General features: G+C 36.9%; 1 protein-coding gene across 1 annotated transcript in view; it reads left to right on the plus strand.

The window, feature by feature from the left end:
- The window catches only part of LOC150087361 (uncharacterized), a 31154-nt gene extending 23258 nt beyond the window's left edge, over positions 1-7896 (plus strand). Inside the window, exons 2-3 of the mRNA XM_090371152.1 lie at positions 5766-5988; positions 6158-7896. Of these exons, the coding sequence (XP_090227278.1) occupies positions 5766-5988; positions 6158-7712 (1778 nt within the window). The 3' untranslated portion in view covers positions 7713-7896. The remainder of the gene's footprint in view (positions 1-5765; positions 5989-6157) is intronic.
- The last annotated feature ends 10770 nt before the right edge of the window (positions 7897-18666 follow it).

Below are 18666 nucleotides of genomic sequence, written 5' to 3' on the forward strand. Positions count from 1 at the left end.
GAAGTGAAGCTACGAAATTATCTTGAACACTCTCTTTCACGGCATGAACTCAATGCGAATCTTGCCTGGCTGTCAGTGGGTAATTCTACCTTTCCTATTAAGGTCTACAACTTTCCCAGCTGGATACTCATTTTCAGCTACGCATGGGCTAAACTTACATATTTCAAAAATGACTACTTAATTTCACGCATAATAATGTTTCCTAACTTATGTATTTCCTAGCGATGGTAAACTGCGCCAGCAGATGTCAGGAAGTAGAAAAGGGCGCGCATAAACTACTTTAATTTATTTTATAATTATTTGTTAACAAATAAATGTTAAGTACAAAAAAAAATAAATAAATAGAGTGAAAACCAAATTCGTCCAAGAATAGCTCTTTAATCGATCATTATTAGGGTAACTTTTTCTTTCGGTTTTAAAATGGTGTTTAAATTATTAATTTGATTATCTTGTATTTTTAAACTTATTTCTGTTTGAAATAAATTTTATTAATTTATAAAAAAAAACTTTCTTTCTTTTAATATATTAAAATTATTGAAAATTTAGTTTTATTTACGTTGAGAAATGGAAATTAATTGCCGATTTATGTATGGATTCATCACTGTAGATCCTTTGATTACCATACTGAGAGTAATAATATACGAATTAATAGGCAGTTATAAAAACAATAATAAATATAAATAAACAACATAACATTCAGGACTTAGGTCAATATATCATGTGACGTTTTCTGGTGTCCTTTTCTTCTCCCCCTACTTAACAGAAATACTTAAAAACCGTCACGATTCCATGAATGCAGAAATTCGATTTAAAAGTTAAAAACTGTTCCTGGAATTTTTAAATTCTCGGTGGAGAGCTGGTAATGGTAGGGAAGTTCGTATTAACCAGTCAGAAAGCCACTGAAGCTTGAAACTATGTTGGAATGTTGGAGAGTGAATAAAAAGATAAACAAAAAAGAACAGGTACTTTTTTTTTTTTTTTTTTGTCAGCCATACTGTGTCTAGTCTAACGTCCATGTCTGCAGCACGTGTAATCCATACGAAATACAGACTAGTGTCATCATTTCTGCTGCCGATGCACGTGCCCAAGGTCATCCGGTTGAAAGTAGGATAACCTGAAGTTGACAATGGCTCCTAACCCTTGTTCGCAAACTCAGAAATCCCGAATTCTTTTTTTAATTCTTTAGTGCCACCAACGCTTTACAATTGCTGAAGTACTTTGGGGGGAGGGGAGGGGATGGGGTAAAGTGAGGAGACTGAATTCCTCTTGGAATTCTTGGCTCACTGAACATTAGCAATGTTTTATTTGCCTTAGTGGTGAGGTTAGCAAGGGGTTTCAGTTATTGTACCCCTTCTGGCACTTTCAGCTCATTTTATTAGTTTTCATTTTTTTTTTAAATGTTGTGAGTTATGTGGGGCAAAATAAAAATGTTACGTATAATAATAAACAACAAATGGTCACTTATAAATTAAATAAATAATATTATTGATTTCAAAACTTTTTTCCTAATTCATTCAGCATACCTTTTTATAACTGGATCAGTAGCTAGATTTAAACAGCTGGAACCAACTAGTTGTTCCTGGAAGTGTTGTATTAGGAAAAGCGATTCAGGGCCAGCGTAATCAATGGATGGATTACTTCGTATCGAATCTTCTCTAAAAGTGGGCTGTTTTTATAGCCACCAAGAATATTTAATTGTCACATCCTAAGTCAGGGGTTGGCAGTCTGCTGCAAAGAGGAATCAATCTCGAAAGGCATCAAAGACTAATAGGCGTGCTTCTGTTCTAATTTAATTTTAAATGCATTTCAAATTCATGAATTCGTTTCAGAAATCCTACTTACTCTTGCGCACCCTTTTTTTGCAAAATAACAGAATGCTCTACGTCAGACAATCCACCTGATTTCACAAATCCACCACTGGCACAGAACTCTATCATAATTCTGGTTAGAGTTCGGTACCAGTGGTTGAACGTGGGCTTGAAAAACCATCGTTGAAGTGGGCCACTGTGCTATGAGCAATTACCTTTTTTTTTTTCCCTTGAGTTGGTTGGCGTTTGGACAATAGTTGTAGGCGAAGCGAATTGCTGTTTTCTTACGAAAAAGTTGCCTTCTTTTAGATAACTCGCGACTGAACTCCAGATTATGGGTACACCTTGCCAATGCGCCGCGGGCATGGCCAAATTCGGGACAGATTCAAGCAACTTCCTCCGGGGGTGTACCATAATCTGGAGAATAGCTTAACTTTCTTGTGTGGCATATTACTTAGAATCTGCAACGTTCACTTACCACCACGTGTGGTCCATTAGACCTTCGAGCAAAAGTTTTTCACGAGCCTGGCACCTTTCCAACCCCTCACGCCCTAACCCACATCAGTGACGTCAACTTCTCTGGCACACCCACCACACCTTAGGACAGAAACGAAAACTAATATGAAGACAGACCTTCAGAGTGTACAGCGGAGGTCACAACATTGTAATATGCAAATAAGTTATCGTTCACCTCGTGGATTACTTGAACAGAAGCAGTTTAAATGTGTGTGACGTTTTATTATCACACGATTACTCAAATTACTGTAACCTATGGAACTATTCAATAATATATTTTAATTTCTAATTATAAATATTAATTTATATTAATAATTGAATATTTTCATTATTATTAATTTTAAATATTTGTGTCGAAAATATCTCACACATTTAAAGTGATGTACAAAATGTACCACCACCACATTCTTCACAAGACAATGAATCAATATGCAAATCACAGCACGTTCAATGCATTTCTTTTTTTTTTTATTATTAGTTTCACGTAATTTGGCCTAATACTAAAACAAATTGAAATAAATGATTATCTTCAAGCATTTCAATTATTCACTTCAAATATTTAATATACCTGTGTGCTTTGAGATTTACAAAATAGAACAGTATTATGATGTTATTAACCATTTAAATATTTTAATAGAGATATATAATTAAATATAGAAAGAGGTGAATAACTCTGTAATAGTGTTCTGGGTTTACCAGTTGTCCCTCGTTTGGAAAGGTTTGGGTTCGAATCTCGAAGCGAGAAGGAAGCAGTTTCAGTTGGAGATCAATCTGGAGAAAAATCATCAGAAACTTTATTTTCATATTACAGTTTATGAAACTAAATCCAATTTTTGGAGAATGCTGTTTTGAATTATCGCAGAACATCAGGTATTGTGTTCTACTGGCCATTTTTGTTTTCGAATAAAAAAGCCTGGGTTACTTCTGAAGTATTTTAAATTATATTTCTATATAACTTAAGTTTTTATATAATTAGTATTAGTTGTCTCGTAGTATGATGCTTTTTTAGATATTTATTTTAATAATTAATGTTATCATTATAAACCTTACAGTAATCTCTATCAACAGCAGTTATCTATCGGTAGCACAAGTTCACGTGTTCGTTAGATAATGAAATATTTTTTATCTTGTTGATAGCAGCAACTACAATATTGACATCTGAATGAGGCATGATTGCCGTGAAATAGAAACCAACAACGGGATACCTGTCCACCCACCGATGAGAAGCCAATCAGCTTCGAAACGGTGCTCTCTGGGGAATTTTTCCTCTCCCACTATCACTTTCCTACACCTTTTTTTGCTTTCCTAAGTTTGATAGGTTTTTTTTAAGTTTTTTTGATGTTTTCAACGATAAAACTAAAAACTGGCTATTAAATGGCGAGTATTACAATTCTATCATAAAAAACTATACTAAAATACATTAATAAGATTTATTTTTAATTTTATGGTACGACTTTTAGGATTTTGTATGTTATGAGAATAATTTGCTATATTCATAACACGATAAGTGTTATGAATATAAAGTAGCAAACTCAACTATAGAAATGAAAATGTATGTACCAATCTTTATTCAATATATGCAAAGAGATGCATCCATCTCGACAGAGAAAGAGAGAGAAGAGAAGGATGCCATGATTATTTGGGAGACTCTGCAATATAAAAAAAAAACGTATGCAAAGATCGTTTGAAATCTGTCAACCTTAGTCCCTTCGGGTCTTAGTCCCCTAGTTCTATAACGTTACACGACTCCAAAGAAGTAGCCCCCACCTTCCCTTCGTTTGATATGCAGTGGGGTAGTTTTGGAAACGTATCCCATACATGGAAGCCATTTTCAACGTGTAGTTTGAAGTTGGTCAAGGTCTTTACAACCGCCTCTTCGTTTCCTAGTAAGAAACAAGGAAATCCCTCTTTCAAAAGCCGACACCAGTAAGTGAGCTGTATAACTACCCATGTTGCAACAAGCTGCAGTTATAATTTTAACCGTTATACTCAGTTTCTTCTTTATTCACTTAAATAGGTTACCCTGAATCATCTACGCTGACAAAGAGATTCTTAACCCTTTCCTTTTGTTCTTACAGCAGATACCTACAACTAACAAGCTTTTACTAGGACGTTTTCTCACTCTGCGATCAGCATATCCTTGTAAGAAACTCGTAGACCGAGGTCACTACAAGTGACTCGATGATTATTTGCCGTCTTCCCTAGACGAAAAATAAATGAAAATGCCATCGATGAAATCTTACTGAAGCTTAAAATTTGAGTTCATTTTTGATTAGGGTCTAGTAAAGGAATCTTGCAATCCACCTATAAATGATAATATATTTATATACTCGTATTTTAATAATATGAGTTTTATCTGATTTTAAATCTTTGAGAGGTCCACCACAAGTTCCCAAATATCTAGAAACAGAGCCAGGGGCGTCGCCAAAAATTCTCATGGGGAAAGGTGGAGTTCAGCAAGCTAAGATAAAACAATAGTGATTACTCATTTCTCAAATGAAAATGGTGGTTATTTTATAGCGAGTAGACATGACTGATCCGTCGACACCGCCTCCTGGCGACGCCCATGTTTGCCAAAAGACACAATCAAGTGTACATTTTTCCTTTTTACGCTAGTTCAGAGGGCCCCGGGTCTCGGAATTAATGTCAGGGAGAAGAAAAGCAGGCGACCTCCATTTCTGGATTCAGCTTTCCTTTGAGATTCGGGGTCCTCTTCAGTCCGGGACCTAGGCGGGTTGCACTGGTTGACTCCAACCCCCGATAAGAACGGGCCCTAACTTCAATTGTACTGAGCAGCCAGTTGATGGCTGTGGCTCATGGGTGAACTGTATTTTGATGTTGTTCAGCCAGTAAAATAAATGCTATTTTGTAATATTTCATTAAAGTATCTTTAATGAACAAATTCTCCTGTATTAACATATAAATTTATGTCTTTTTAAAGGAAAGATATCACAGTTCATATTTGCAATTAATTGAAAGAATTAAGCTTTTTTGCGCACAGTACATCGGAGTAATACCTGTTTTTTAAATGGAACAAGTCGATAATAAAACTTCGATAAAAAAATAATAATAATAGCAACTGAAGCGAACAAATTAAGACAGAAAAGAATTTCACTTTTATCACCAAGAACAGGCGCATAAAAAGAGTATTTTGCAACAACTTTTGTTTCCTAAATTCTATAAAATATTTACTTACCATAACTATAAAAATATTTTTATAAAAATAAAAGTTTAATTTTTTGATTTAAGCTAATATTTCTGACATACAACTACTAATTTAACAAATAAAATTACTTAAAAAATAAACTAAAATAAACATGTGACAAGTATTGTCTGCAACCTCTGTCACATTGTATCTTAAACTGCCAAACCTCTCTCTTTCTCTCTGTTATTGTGAACATTGCCTATTAGATTACAGAGACAGGTTTGTTTAATCTACAGGAGGCCAGCAAGTCACGGCGAGCAGTGGATTAGTGGCTACCATTAATTCTGGAGGGCTGTCGGGTACTGTGGAGTTTGTGCCAGAATCTTCTGGAAAAGGTACAAGTATCAGAGTTTTCTTACGTGGTGGAACATATGGAGAGCAGTTTCGATGGAAAGTTCACGAGTTTCCAGCCATTTCTGGAACGGAGAAACCCTGCAGTGAAGATAAAGTTGGTCGCCTGTGAGTTTACGTTTCATTCCAGTCATTTGAGAATTATACTTTCTCCCCTCTCCCAACCTCTGTTTTCTCCTTATTCGTAAATTAACTTATTTTCAAGTTACAGATTTTTTCTGAGTAACTTTGTGTTTTTATTGATTATGTTATGTACAAAAAATGTTTCTCTTTTCAGGTTTGTGGACTTGACTTCTGCTCATGGTCATCTGACATCGGGTCAAGATCTCGTGGTTACTTCCAGCTTGAAGATTACCGGACCTCATTCGGTACTTGGGCGTACCTTAGTGTTAAGAAGCGCAGAAACGGGAAGGTTGGCATGCGGCGTCATCCAGCCGATCAGTCGAATCCGGACTTACCAGGCCCGACTGTTCACCCCATTAGGAGGCGAAGTGGTGATCCGTCAAAGCAACTTCGGACTTTCCATCTTGTCCCAGTTGTATTATTTGAACGGTACACGCAGGGATTCCATCCACAGGTGGGCTATCGTGCAGACTCCCGAGCCGGAGGAACTAGATGCAACTTTCGACAATGTCGTCAATCGATGCGAAAATCTTCAATCTACTCCATTGATTCAACTTTCAGAGACTATCGGCTATGTGGCCGTAGGTCGAGCGCCTCATGCAATCACTGGGCGCACTTACTATACCCTGTCTAATGCTGCGTCCATGGAAAGCATCTCCGGCACGCTCTACGTTGTCGTGTTTTCCGACATTGATCCAAGTCACGTTCTAGCATGCGGGCGTGTCTTCCCTATCGAGCCCAAGCAGGCTGTGGCAAAATTCGAAAACGAAGTGTCGGGCGAGATCTCATTCCGTCAAGAGTCACCCTATGACCCTACCCTCGTTACCATAAATCTCAGCGACATCAATAAGAAAGCGTATAGTTTTGGGGTGGACGAACTGCCTCTGATTTTCCGCGGAGACAAGACCGACGTTTGTCCTAATGTCCGTGGAGTTATTTATAATCCTCTGAAAGTGGTTCCGGATGGAGTTCCTTCTCCGGGAAAAGGAAGTGCCGATCAGTACGCTATCGGAGATCTCAGCGGAAAGTATGGAACACTCCATGAAAAGGAGAAGCACTTTGCGCAGATTTACGATCCCCAGTTGACCCTATTTGGAGTTAACAGTGTCATGGGCAGAGCAGTTGTGATCTACTACCCCGATGGCCGACCACTGTCTTGTGCGAACGTTGAAATGAATGGACAGAGGGTTATTACGGCCTTTGCTACATTTGATCTTCCGGTACAGGGACAAGTAATCTTGCGACAGGATAGGGACAATGTGAACAGCGATACTTCTGTCTACATAGAGCTCTCATATCCGACAGATTCGGGAAATAAGAAAACCTACAACCATCCTTGGAGAGTCCACGAACGAGCTGTACCTACTGGCCAGCAGCTCAGCATCTCCAGCTGCGAGCAGGCCGGTGGTCCGTATAACCCATATAACGTCAGTGTCGATTCGGTGTACACCTGCCACTGTTCCGGAACTGCGTCTTCACGGTGTATGTTAGGGGACAACTCCGGAAAGCTGGGTTACATCGACATTCCACCGTATGGCATCCAGAACAACAAACAACAAATAGCTCGATACTTCTTCACCGATCCAAACTTATCTTTGTTTGGACCAACCAGCGTGGTGGGCAGGTCGCTGATAGTTAACGGCGAAGATTACAGCAATGACCCCATGGTCTGTTCCAACATCGTAGAACATTACTCTTCCGGAAAGTGAAAAGTTCCGGATTGATTTCTTTAAGGGTGTGGACACATGTTTCTTACAGAAAAGGACGAAGGACTGGTAAACAATCTTCGAGTCCACACTTGTCTACAAAAGAAAATAATTAATAACCCCCACGATCTCCCAGGTCTAATTAGTTTCCATGGTACCTGTTTCTTAAACCAAAATCATTGCATTGTATTTAGCCTTAGAAATACCTATCTATCGCATTCTTTATTAAGAATTTGTATTTTTCCGTGTGTGACAGTTGATCTACAGATATGAACACTTTCTCAGGTATGAATGTATACTGGGGGAATTTGTATTGGATACCAGATATGAAAAACGCCATCCTAAGATTAAGGAGGGGGGGCAGTGCTGCCGGGTGCCCATGTATGCATGCGATGTTTAGCCACACTAGAATGAACGGCGGGGACTTACACATTCCAGATGCCAATAAGAAAAACGAACTTGGAGTTGTTGGGTTTTATTTTATTTACAGTATTTTGTAATAATAAAAAAGTTTTGTTTAAGATAAATATGTAGCTTTGTGCCTTTTCGAGATATGTTTCTGAGAGCAGAGTAATGTTGATCTTGCAACGTTGCGGTGAAAGTATGATGAATTTGTTAAATGAGTATCAAAAATGTACAGTTTGAAGAGCTACATTTAAAATATTGGAAATTCTTGTATCGGATTTTGTGGAATAGTAAAAAAAGAAAGTTTTTAATATTAAAAAAATCATTTTACCATATTTCGGATTTTTGTTTCAGTTTTGTTCAGAAAAATTTCATTAATTCGAAATTGAGCGTTGTAGACTTCGAATTAAAGGGATGTATTCATTTAATTCGAATTAAAAAGGGATGGACTCCTGTTTCCTTCTTTCTTTTACAGTTTGGCCTAAAGAGAATCCGTTTTCTACATTTATGATTATGCAAAGAAGCTTCCTGATTAGGAGAGCAGTGGTAGTATTTGAGGAGCAATATAACATTTATTAGTGCAGTGCCTAATGTGGTTGTTCCCAAGAAGAAACTGTTTATTTTGGGATTATTATCTTGCAGTCAAATCATTCTTGTAACGCCAAGAGATTCAGCAATAAATGTCCGAACGTTCTTGTGCCAAATAGCTTATTTTTCATAGAGCACATTATGTGACAATTCAACTCAATGTTCGTTTTTATTTTATTTATTACGCATCGCAAAATGGGTTACATTTTAATTGGGTATTAACATTATAAGAAACTATGGACCAGTCAGTTTAACTTCAATGGTGGGAAAGATAATGGGGTCCGTGGTTAAGGATACAATTCAGGATCATCTCGACTGGAATGATATTAATGAACGATGGAGGTTATTTTCACTTACAGAAGGCAGAGGAACCAGGGGGGCACAAACGCAAAACTTTGGGGAGTAACAGAAGTCTGGATTTCATGAACTTGACTTTCGGGCAGTGTGTTGTAAATCACTAGAATGAATTGTGTCTGTCGCAGTGTTGAGGCAGAGAGTTTGGTAAAGTTCAAAGCGGAATTATAGACACTTTTTGGCGACGAAATTGTCCACTTACTTGGTAGTATACGGTTTGAATTTTTTCTTTTACACTAATACTTTTTTTATAATTCATAATCCCATTATATAAGGCTATTGTTAGACCACACTCGGACTACTGGGTTCAGGTATGGAGACCGCACCTAAAGAAAGACATCGAGCTTCTTGAAAGGGTCCAAAGACGAGCAACTCGCCTGGTGAGATCGACAAAAGGGCGTCCTTATGAAGAAAGACTTCGAATATGTGGGTTGCAGAGTTTGGAAACTAGACACCTTAGAGGAGATTTGATTGAGGTGTTTAAGGCTCTGAGAGGCATCAGTAAAATGAATGAGGACAAAATTTTCAAGTTTATAAATGATTCTAGAATGAGGGACCATAATTTCAGGGAGGAGATGTTTAGAGAGGATTGCAGGAAGTTTTATTTTAGCCAGCGAGTTAAAAATTACTGAAATAAGTTACCTACATGGGTGGTAGAGGCTGACAGTTTGGGGAAATTCAAAGGTCAGCTGGATAGTTGCCTACAGGAGGAGGGAAATGCATAGGTTGTCTATTTCCTTTTCTCTTATTATTACTATTTATTATTCTTATTATTATTTTTTAATTTTTGGCTGGTGCAGCATAAGCCTTAGGCTTCCTAGTTTTGATATTGGACCTTCGGAAGTGACCAACGTATAAGAAAGTGTATGTCCAGGAATATGTTGACAGGGTTTCTGCAAGTTCTGACGTGTTGTCTGGTAGTCTTTAAGTTACATATGGTTCGTACACCGTTTTGCGAGCTGCATAACGGAAAAGTTGAATCTTAGCAACGTTTTGTTATTCACTGTTAGCTAAAGACTGTGAGAGAAATGTCTTTCGGGGGACTTCTACGAGTTTGTTCATTGATGGCACAAATGTATACACTTTGAAGTACACTGAAAGGACGGAATTCATGGTATACCTGGTTCCTAAGCAACGCGACGCTGTCACACCCCTCTCTCTCTCTCTCTCTAGCGGACGGATCCACCGCTTGGCAGATATATAGGTAAACTACATCACTGCGATCATGTAGACCGTAATTCAATGTCAGTATGGATGAACGTCGTGAGTTAACCAACTTTGAAAGAGGGATGATAGTGGGTGCCTGACGCATGGGTCACTCTATCGCGGAATTGGTACAGAAATTGCAATATCCCCGTTAGACAGTATTACGAGTGTATCGGGAATACGCCATTTCCGGAATAACCTCATCGTGATAACATCTTTTCCCGTATTGGTTAATTTTATGTATTTTTATGTTAAACCCTTAGCATTGTTGTTATTATGAGCATTGCATCAGGCATCCATGTAACTAGTCCCCGATTGCAATAAAGGTATTTATTATCGTGAAAAGCGCTGTGTGCGGAGAAAGGTGGTAGATGAACGTGGCCGTCGACATCTGTCTCGCATTGTTTCAGCCAATCGGAGAGCGACAGTGGCACAAATCACTGCCAACTTCAACGAGGGAGGTGCCAGAAACGTCTTCACCAAAATCATCAGGCGATCATTAGCCGCAATAGGCTATTGGAGCAGCCCGACCCACCAGAGTCCCATTGCTAACACCACGACACAGGATTCTACGCTTCAACTGGGCAAAGAACATCAGCACTCAACCTTGGATGATTGGAGACGGGTCTCCTGGTCCAATGAGTCCCGTTTCCAGTTATTTCGAGCGAACGGGAGGATGCGTATCTGACGGAAAGCGCACGAAGCTATGCACCTGTCATGTCAATAAGGAACTGTTCAGGCAGGTGGACGGTCGGTAATGGTCTGGGGCGTGTTCAACTAGCACACGTTGGGACCTCTGGTACGTCTAGACGCATCTCTGAACGGTCCAGGTTACGTATCCATCCTTGTAGACCATTTGCATCCCTTCGTGGTCATCGTGCACCCACAGGGCAATGGACTCTTCCAGCAGGGCAATGCGCATCCCCACAGAGCCGTGGTGACTAAAACATGGTTTGAAGAGCATTCCGCAGATTTTACCACCATGGAATGGCCTCCCTTTGCTGGACATTAACTCTGTGGAGCATATTTGCCTTGCTGTGGAAAGGTCCGTTCGAGCTTTGGATGCGGATGCTCCACCCAGGAATGTGACGGAATTATGACCAGCGGTGCAGCAAGCAAGAATGGATGGAAATACCCGTGGAACGCTTAGGAGTAGGCCCGCTTTTCGCTTGAATAAGGGCAGTCACGAGGCTAGGGATTGAGTCCACTAGTTCACGAAAGCTTTCCACAGGTATTTACCTGTTACTAGGTAGGTATCCCATGATTGTTGTCCACTCAGTGTATGTATACACTAATTTAGAAAAGGAGAGAGCACTGGCAGACAGCAATGAAATTTAAATTGGGATAAGTTCAAGCCCGCAAATCAAATTATCAACTTCTGTAATAAAATTACATTATTCTGTAAATCCATAATGCAAATTATATTTACAAACATCTACATAAAGATATTTGGCTACCAAGAGAAGGAAAAAGAAATAGGGGAAGCCAGAAAACCAGGTGGGGAGATGAATTAACATCCCTTATGGGCCCACTTGGACAAGGCTGGCAATGAACCGAGATGAATAGAGAAAGTCGCGGGGGGGGAGGCCTTTGCCCAGCAGTAGAATTCCACAGGCTAACACACCAACACAACATAAAGACATTACCTTATTTTTTTAACGTTTACAAACTGAATAAATGTAATTAAAAGTTACAATCATGAAAAAATTAAAAATTTCGATTAGATAGAACTAAAAATTCAGAACCTGTCAATCAAAATTCTCCATGACGTCATTAAAATGTTACCACAGTCTCACAGAATTTCCATAGAATTAAAGGCTATATGTATATTTTGTCTTTTATCTTAAACAGAGAGAGATATGTTGACGCCAATATAATCACAAATAATGATTATTTTTATAAATTCTTGTGACTCGATGTCTATGAAAATATCCGAAAATGATGTTAAATGAAATAATAACCAACTATCAACCAAAGATAAAACTCATTTACATAAAACAATATTTTACAATCGAAATGAAGCATTTAATGATCCTATTTTACATTTCACAACTGTGGCTGAATTCTACTCCTTAATGGCAGAGATCACTTACCAACCCTCAAAAGACTACTGCAATTCACAAATGTGATAGACCCACGTCGCACTGTCTTAGTTCCCTTGGGCAAATTCAAAACAACCAAATAATTTTTTTGATATTATATTTACATTTTTATATGAAAATATTTAATCCCATTTCTACTGCCTTGAAAAATGCTTTAAATTGTAAATCAACTAGAATTCAATTCCAAAGATTGAAAATCATGAAACTCATTTCCTTAAATTCACTGGATAGTCAGATCAAATATTCTTTCCTTAAGGCTTCATAGTTGATGTTATTACATTTTGAGCAAACTAATTCGCTTCATGAACATAATACGTTAAGCAGACAGGTCATTCCTGGTTACTAGGAGTCAGCAATACATTTACAGACGGTGTCAAAATTGCTATTCTACAAGCGCTTTCCATTTCAAAGTCAACTGGAGGATTGGCTGCAGACACAAAGAATTGAAGGGCATTTGGTAGGAGACAGAAGAGATGGTAAACAGGAACCATAAAATGGAAGCACGTGAATGTTTAATTGAAATAACGACAGTACATAAAGGAATAACTGGTTAGGAGAATGTCGAGTGAAAAATGCAGCTTCAAACTTTTAGGAAACTGGATGCCAATATGGAGTAAAAGGTAAGGTCAAAGATGAAACGTAGGCACTAACAACCCTTGTTACCATATATTTACTACTATTTAACTGAATTCGGGAGTTTAATTATATATAAACGTGTTCTTTTGTTCACAAATTTAAGAAATTTAATTCTAACTGTTCCATCTAAAATTTAATTTTGTTACCAAAAGGGCTACAAGATTACGTAACCTTGAAAACGCCATTCATTAAATTTCTTGATATAATTGAATTCATTCACAGAAAATTAAGAAGAAAGTCCTCTCCAAATAGCACAAAACAAAGCGCAAAGAAGTGCTTTCAAATTGAAGTTCAGACCGGTTTATGTCAGATAATGAGAAGAGCCGGTTTTAATTCGCTGTTGCTTCGTAAAGCCCGCTTTACATGTCCGGTAAAGTCAAGAACTTTCGATGATGAAAGCACCTGGAAATTATTGTCCACCTACCACCTTTGCAGTCGTGACGACACAAGAAAAATCTCCACTATCTGAATCCACACACGTCGGAAGAGAATGAACATCTCCCCCTCCCTACCAACAGACAAGTTTAGAACGGAAAACGTATTTTCCCCTTTCATCATAAGCGTTAGTGTTCAGTGACCTTTGACACACATTCTCGTTAACCACCCAAAGGTTCTTGAAGCCTGAATAACCAGTAAAGTTGGAATGAAGACCGGAATCTCTTGACATCCATTAACGAATACAAACAATTTTTCCTTCTTCCTATTCTTCTTATTAGCCACCAGTTTATTGAAATACAAAATGTAATTGGGCCAATTTAAAATTTGTTTTTCTTAAAACTAAAGAGTTTTTGAATATACAAAAGGAAATCAATGCCTCTTACATAAATTCGCCCTTACTTTGTAAATAGAGTATGCTCATAAATCACCTCATACAGAATGAAAGAAGCAATGAAAAAAGAAACAAAACAGAACGGTGTAGTTTGCTGTATGTCCAACGACATATCTGAAATGAGAATTCTCTCAACACATCGTTTCTGAAAACTGTTTTCTTTCTATATTTCCCCTGCAATATGCGATTTTTACCACAAGCACCATTATCTCCTTGGTCAGTGCACATAATCCTTCAAATCCATTTTATGTGGTTCTAAAAGTTGATTTATCTGTTTTGAAGGATGAAAACCCGAAGTTTCCTGCTGGAACTCTCCTAATACTTCTTGTAGACAATAAATTCTTAATAACAAATGGAAATTCCAGAAAAGATTCATAAAGAGGGAATGGGACTATCCCCAGGTGTGAAATGTAAAAATGGGATACTTAAACTACACTTATCTTCACAATAAAACTTCAATGGGGTTATTTTAACTGAAGTAAAAAAACCTGCATCTTTTCGTGTAGTCAGTCACCCGAACTACAATATCTTCAGCTGTTTTATTTGGATCACCTGTTTTTTTGGACCTCGGGAATCATGAGCCTTGAGAAACAGTATTTCCATTTTATAGTTCTTAATTTTTTGTTGAACCTAAGAATCCAATTTGATTCTACAAACTAAAGAGCGCAATGCGTTTTTTTCTTTTTGCGGGATACTATTTGCAATAAATATGGATATTTTAAATATGTATCATATGAGCCGACTGGATCATTGTAACTCACTTTATTATGTTATAAGCTTAATTTTGTATGTACATTGTAGCTTGTTCAATTTCCATGGCCATTTTTTTCCAGAATTCACCATGCATTTTTAAACAATAACTGACTGGGGAATGACCCACGGAATGATCATATGGAATTTGCCCAGATTCCTGGTAAAAAGCTTCAATTCATTATCTTTGTTTTGTTTTTTTTTTTTTGTTTTTTCCGCAAAAATGCAATTAAGGATTTAAGGCATTGTGTTGTGTCTGTAAATAGCGCTATGTTTTATGGGCGGGTTGCCTGTTTTGCTGGATAAAAAACCCGAATCCCGAGGGGAGGTGAACAATGCTCTCACGTGAGACAGATTAACTGGACCATGGCATGTAAAAAAACACCCATAAAAATTCGTCCCTTCTTAACAGGATTCAAGACTTTTTCTACAAAGGGCTGCGATCGTTACCACTGTACTACCAGTACAAAAATGAAAATCTATTTTATACTGGTGTCAAGCTAAAGACAGTTTATATATACTGTACTTAGATTGCATCTGCATATAGCCTCAATCTCACAGTCGCAAGACAAAGGTCAGTAGTTGGACGGAGCAGGTAAGTAGGTTAGTGCAGCAATCCTGTTTAAGTAGGAAAGAATGCCGAGAACCTTATAAATTAAGTGGTGAAGCTTTGGGTAATGTAGCATAACCATATCAAATAATAACAGAATGGATGTGATGTGTTTGAACGAAGATAAATCATTACCAAACTGAAATAGGAGTGAATGTCCGTGTGCAGCATATAATAAGACACCCTAAATAATAGATGTAGTCTAGATGTAGTCCTCAAGAGAACAGAAGGTGGACTGTAAGGAAACTGGCTTAACAAAAACACTCGTCTATCACATCTTAAAATACAAGTAAGAGAAGAGGAAAGTCTTCGTAAGGTGGATGGATGTCACAGACAGATATAAACTGAAGTTTAATGGATTGCTACAAGAGCCAACGCACCTCTGTATACAAGTTAAATGAAGGAAGGAAATTGCAAATGTTGCACTGGGTGAAATCTGGTAGAAAGCGTAAGAGCCAGAATTGAAAGATGTTCTGCTAATTGGCATACTAAATATTCCCCAAGAACCACAGAAATTCCTACTGCTGTACTAAAAATCAAACTTGTATACTGATTGAAATAACGTTTATTTGCAGCATCTTCAGCATTGCTTCGCATGACTCAGTTTGCACTTATGGAAGCCTTGTCTCGAACTTGGTGTGATCTGTTAGTGTAGTTTGAAAGTGCCTGGCGAGTATCTTGAAGCGTGTTTACCAAACTTTTAATGGAAGAAATAATTCCGTAAAAAAGGGGGAGGGATGGGGAAATAATTTTAGATATTATTCGGAATTGAAACAAAAAAGAAAAATTAGGAAAATGAAAATAAAAAGCATAGTTAGACGTGTAGAACAGGAGTATTTTAAAACTCTCTTTTTTTGCGATTATAAGTTTACGAATTTATACAAGAGAGAGAGAGAGAGAGAGATGTATGTTCGCATAAGGCTACTCGGTTTCCCCTCAAGTAATGAAAAGATATTCAGCAATGCAAGTAGCGTGCTACAACCAGCTAAACTTGTTGGTGGACCGTACACTAGTCACACCAGTTAAAGCATCTGCCGGCCTTCGTCTGTGGTCACACGATAGGGATTTTAAATTTTAAATTACTCTTCCTGAAAGCGTAGTAAACTGACAACCCATGAAGATGTAAAGCCACTTTTAAATACTGACGCAATACACGTCGTGAATTTATGCATGGAAATAAATGCTAGTTGGCATTTTTGACTGTGGAACTTTATCTACGTAATACTGTAAAACAGAGAAAATAACCGCGCATTTATTTTAGAATATTTAAAGAAATATTATCTATGCTACATATATTAATCAAAATAAAAAATAAAAAAAAACGTGAGAAAAGTAAAGGAACAAAATAGCGAGCATTTCCTTTTTAGGGACAATGTCTTACTTTCCAAGAATTACTGTAATAATAATTTTCAATTTGTAAATTCAAGAGAAAGTAGCGAGTGGTGGCGCTGTGGTCGAATTAGATAAATGCATTCCTTTATATCAGTTTAATGTTCAATTCGAAAAGAAAAACAGAAACTTTGATTAAAAATTAAACACTACGTTAAGGCGAATTCTTTTACTAATAACGTTTGATATTTGCTTGCCGTGTTTTTTTATACAAATATGAAGCTGTTAAAATGCAAATAAAGCTAAGATTCTAATATATTATTATTATTATTATTCTTTTAATAGTAAAAATAAACTGAGACAACCTTTGGTAGATCTGTCGAATATGCAGCTTTGCAATAAGAGATTGTAAACCAGTGTCATTACTACAATAATTAAAGACAAACACCAACCAAGGAATAAAAATTTTTTCCTATAAAAATAAATGCATTTTTATAGTAAAAATTTTTATTCCTTGGCTGGTGTTTGTCTTTAATTATTGTAGTATGGAATTTCCCAGCCCCATAGGCCTGTTTGGAGATACTGTACAGTGTCATTACGTTAGTGGCGCCATCTAGGATATTTTAGTGGAACTTCGATCATCATAATATATATTTACATTATAATGTAAATGTATATTATGAAACCCTTAATAATATTTATTGTTTTAATAAATAATAAAATAAAGAAATAAATATAGAATCGAATGAATACATAAAGAAAGAAATGTAGAATCGAATGAATAAATAAAGAAAGAAATGTAGAATCGAATGAATAAATAAATAAATCTAGAATCGAATAAACAATTCTAAATAATTCTAAATTTGAAATACAAATCGGTCCTCGCGTTATGCTTTTTATATTTATAAAATTGTTAATGATAAACAGGTGAGAAAAAGAAAAAAATAACTAAAAGAAAAAGCCTCAAAGTTTCGCACTTTTTTTTAAAATTGTGTTATTGGGTCTTTGTTTTTTTTTTTTTTGTTTTTTTGACTTTTTATTAAAAAACAAACGCAACTACAAATCTCTCAAAAACATAAAATTATAATAAATGCAATTTTAGTAGTTTATTTTTATTCGTCTACCTAAACTTTGAGAATTGTAAAAAACAAACAAAAAAAGTTAACCGTTTCATTATTTCGTGAATTTTATATAACCTCTTAAACCGCTGTTTAAATAAATATAAAATCTTGATTCTGACCCAAGAAAATAAAGAAATATAATTCCGACCAAAAAGTTCATGCTTTTCTTGAATGTAAGTGGCATTTCGTTAATTAATAAATAAAACACACAACAACATCGTTAGAAATGAAAGTGGATTACTGTATACAGGCTATTTCACAATAAGTGGCCGTTTATAGCAATATTCTATCAATTTCTAGTGTGTAATAATAACAAAGCTCACTTAAGTTTACTTTTTGCAGGGCTGTATGAATAGGAGTTATAATGGTGACAAAAAGTAAGAATTATATTTACTTTTTGTGCGCATCAGTAAGTTGCTGTTAAGACATTACCGATTTCTCCGGCTCACGCGAGCGCTGTATAACCAGTCACGTAGAGGCAGTTTGAAGAAGCAATATGCGCTAAGTTTACTGAATAAGAGATAGCACTAAACAAGAGAAACTGCCGTTTTTGTAATGGATTTTTGACAAATGCGATCGTTTGAGTAGGATTATTTACTTAATATTTCCGGATTGTAAAGTTTTGGATTTCACAGAATTTCCTTTACAGGGGTGTCCAACCTTTTTTTGGTTCCGAACCACAAAAGATTGAACACTCCTGTGTCGAATTGCACACGAAAGGCATGTTAGAAAAAGTAATCGTGAACGTATTGAATGCCTTTCACTCGTCCTTACATTTGTAACCTGAGAAGGTCCACTTTCGCGGTGGAAATTAAAGAGAACGAGACAACTAACACAGAAATACTTTAATTAACTACTAAAGTAGGTGTTGATTGTTCTTCTTTCGTCATCTTTCTAGTCAGATTTTCAACAAACGGCGAAAACACAACTTAAACACCTCATTGTGGTCATCCCGAGGTCCGGAGACATTATTGTACAGGAACTTGTCCCGGACGAGGTGATGACGTAATCTAAGCTATCAGTAGGA

The sequence above is a fragment of the Mastigoproctus giganteus genome, chromosome 4 (assembly GCF_048544385.1).
Source record: "Mastigoproctus giganteus isolate SK-2022 chromosome 4, ASM4854438v1, whole genome shotgun sequence".
NCBI classification, from domain to species: Eukaryota; Metazoa; Arthropoda; class Arachnida; order Uropygi; family Thelyphonidae; genus Mastigoproctus; species Mastigoproctus giganteus.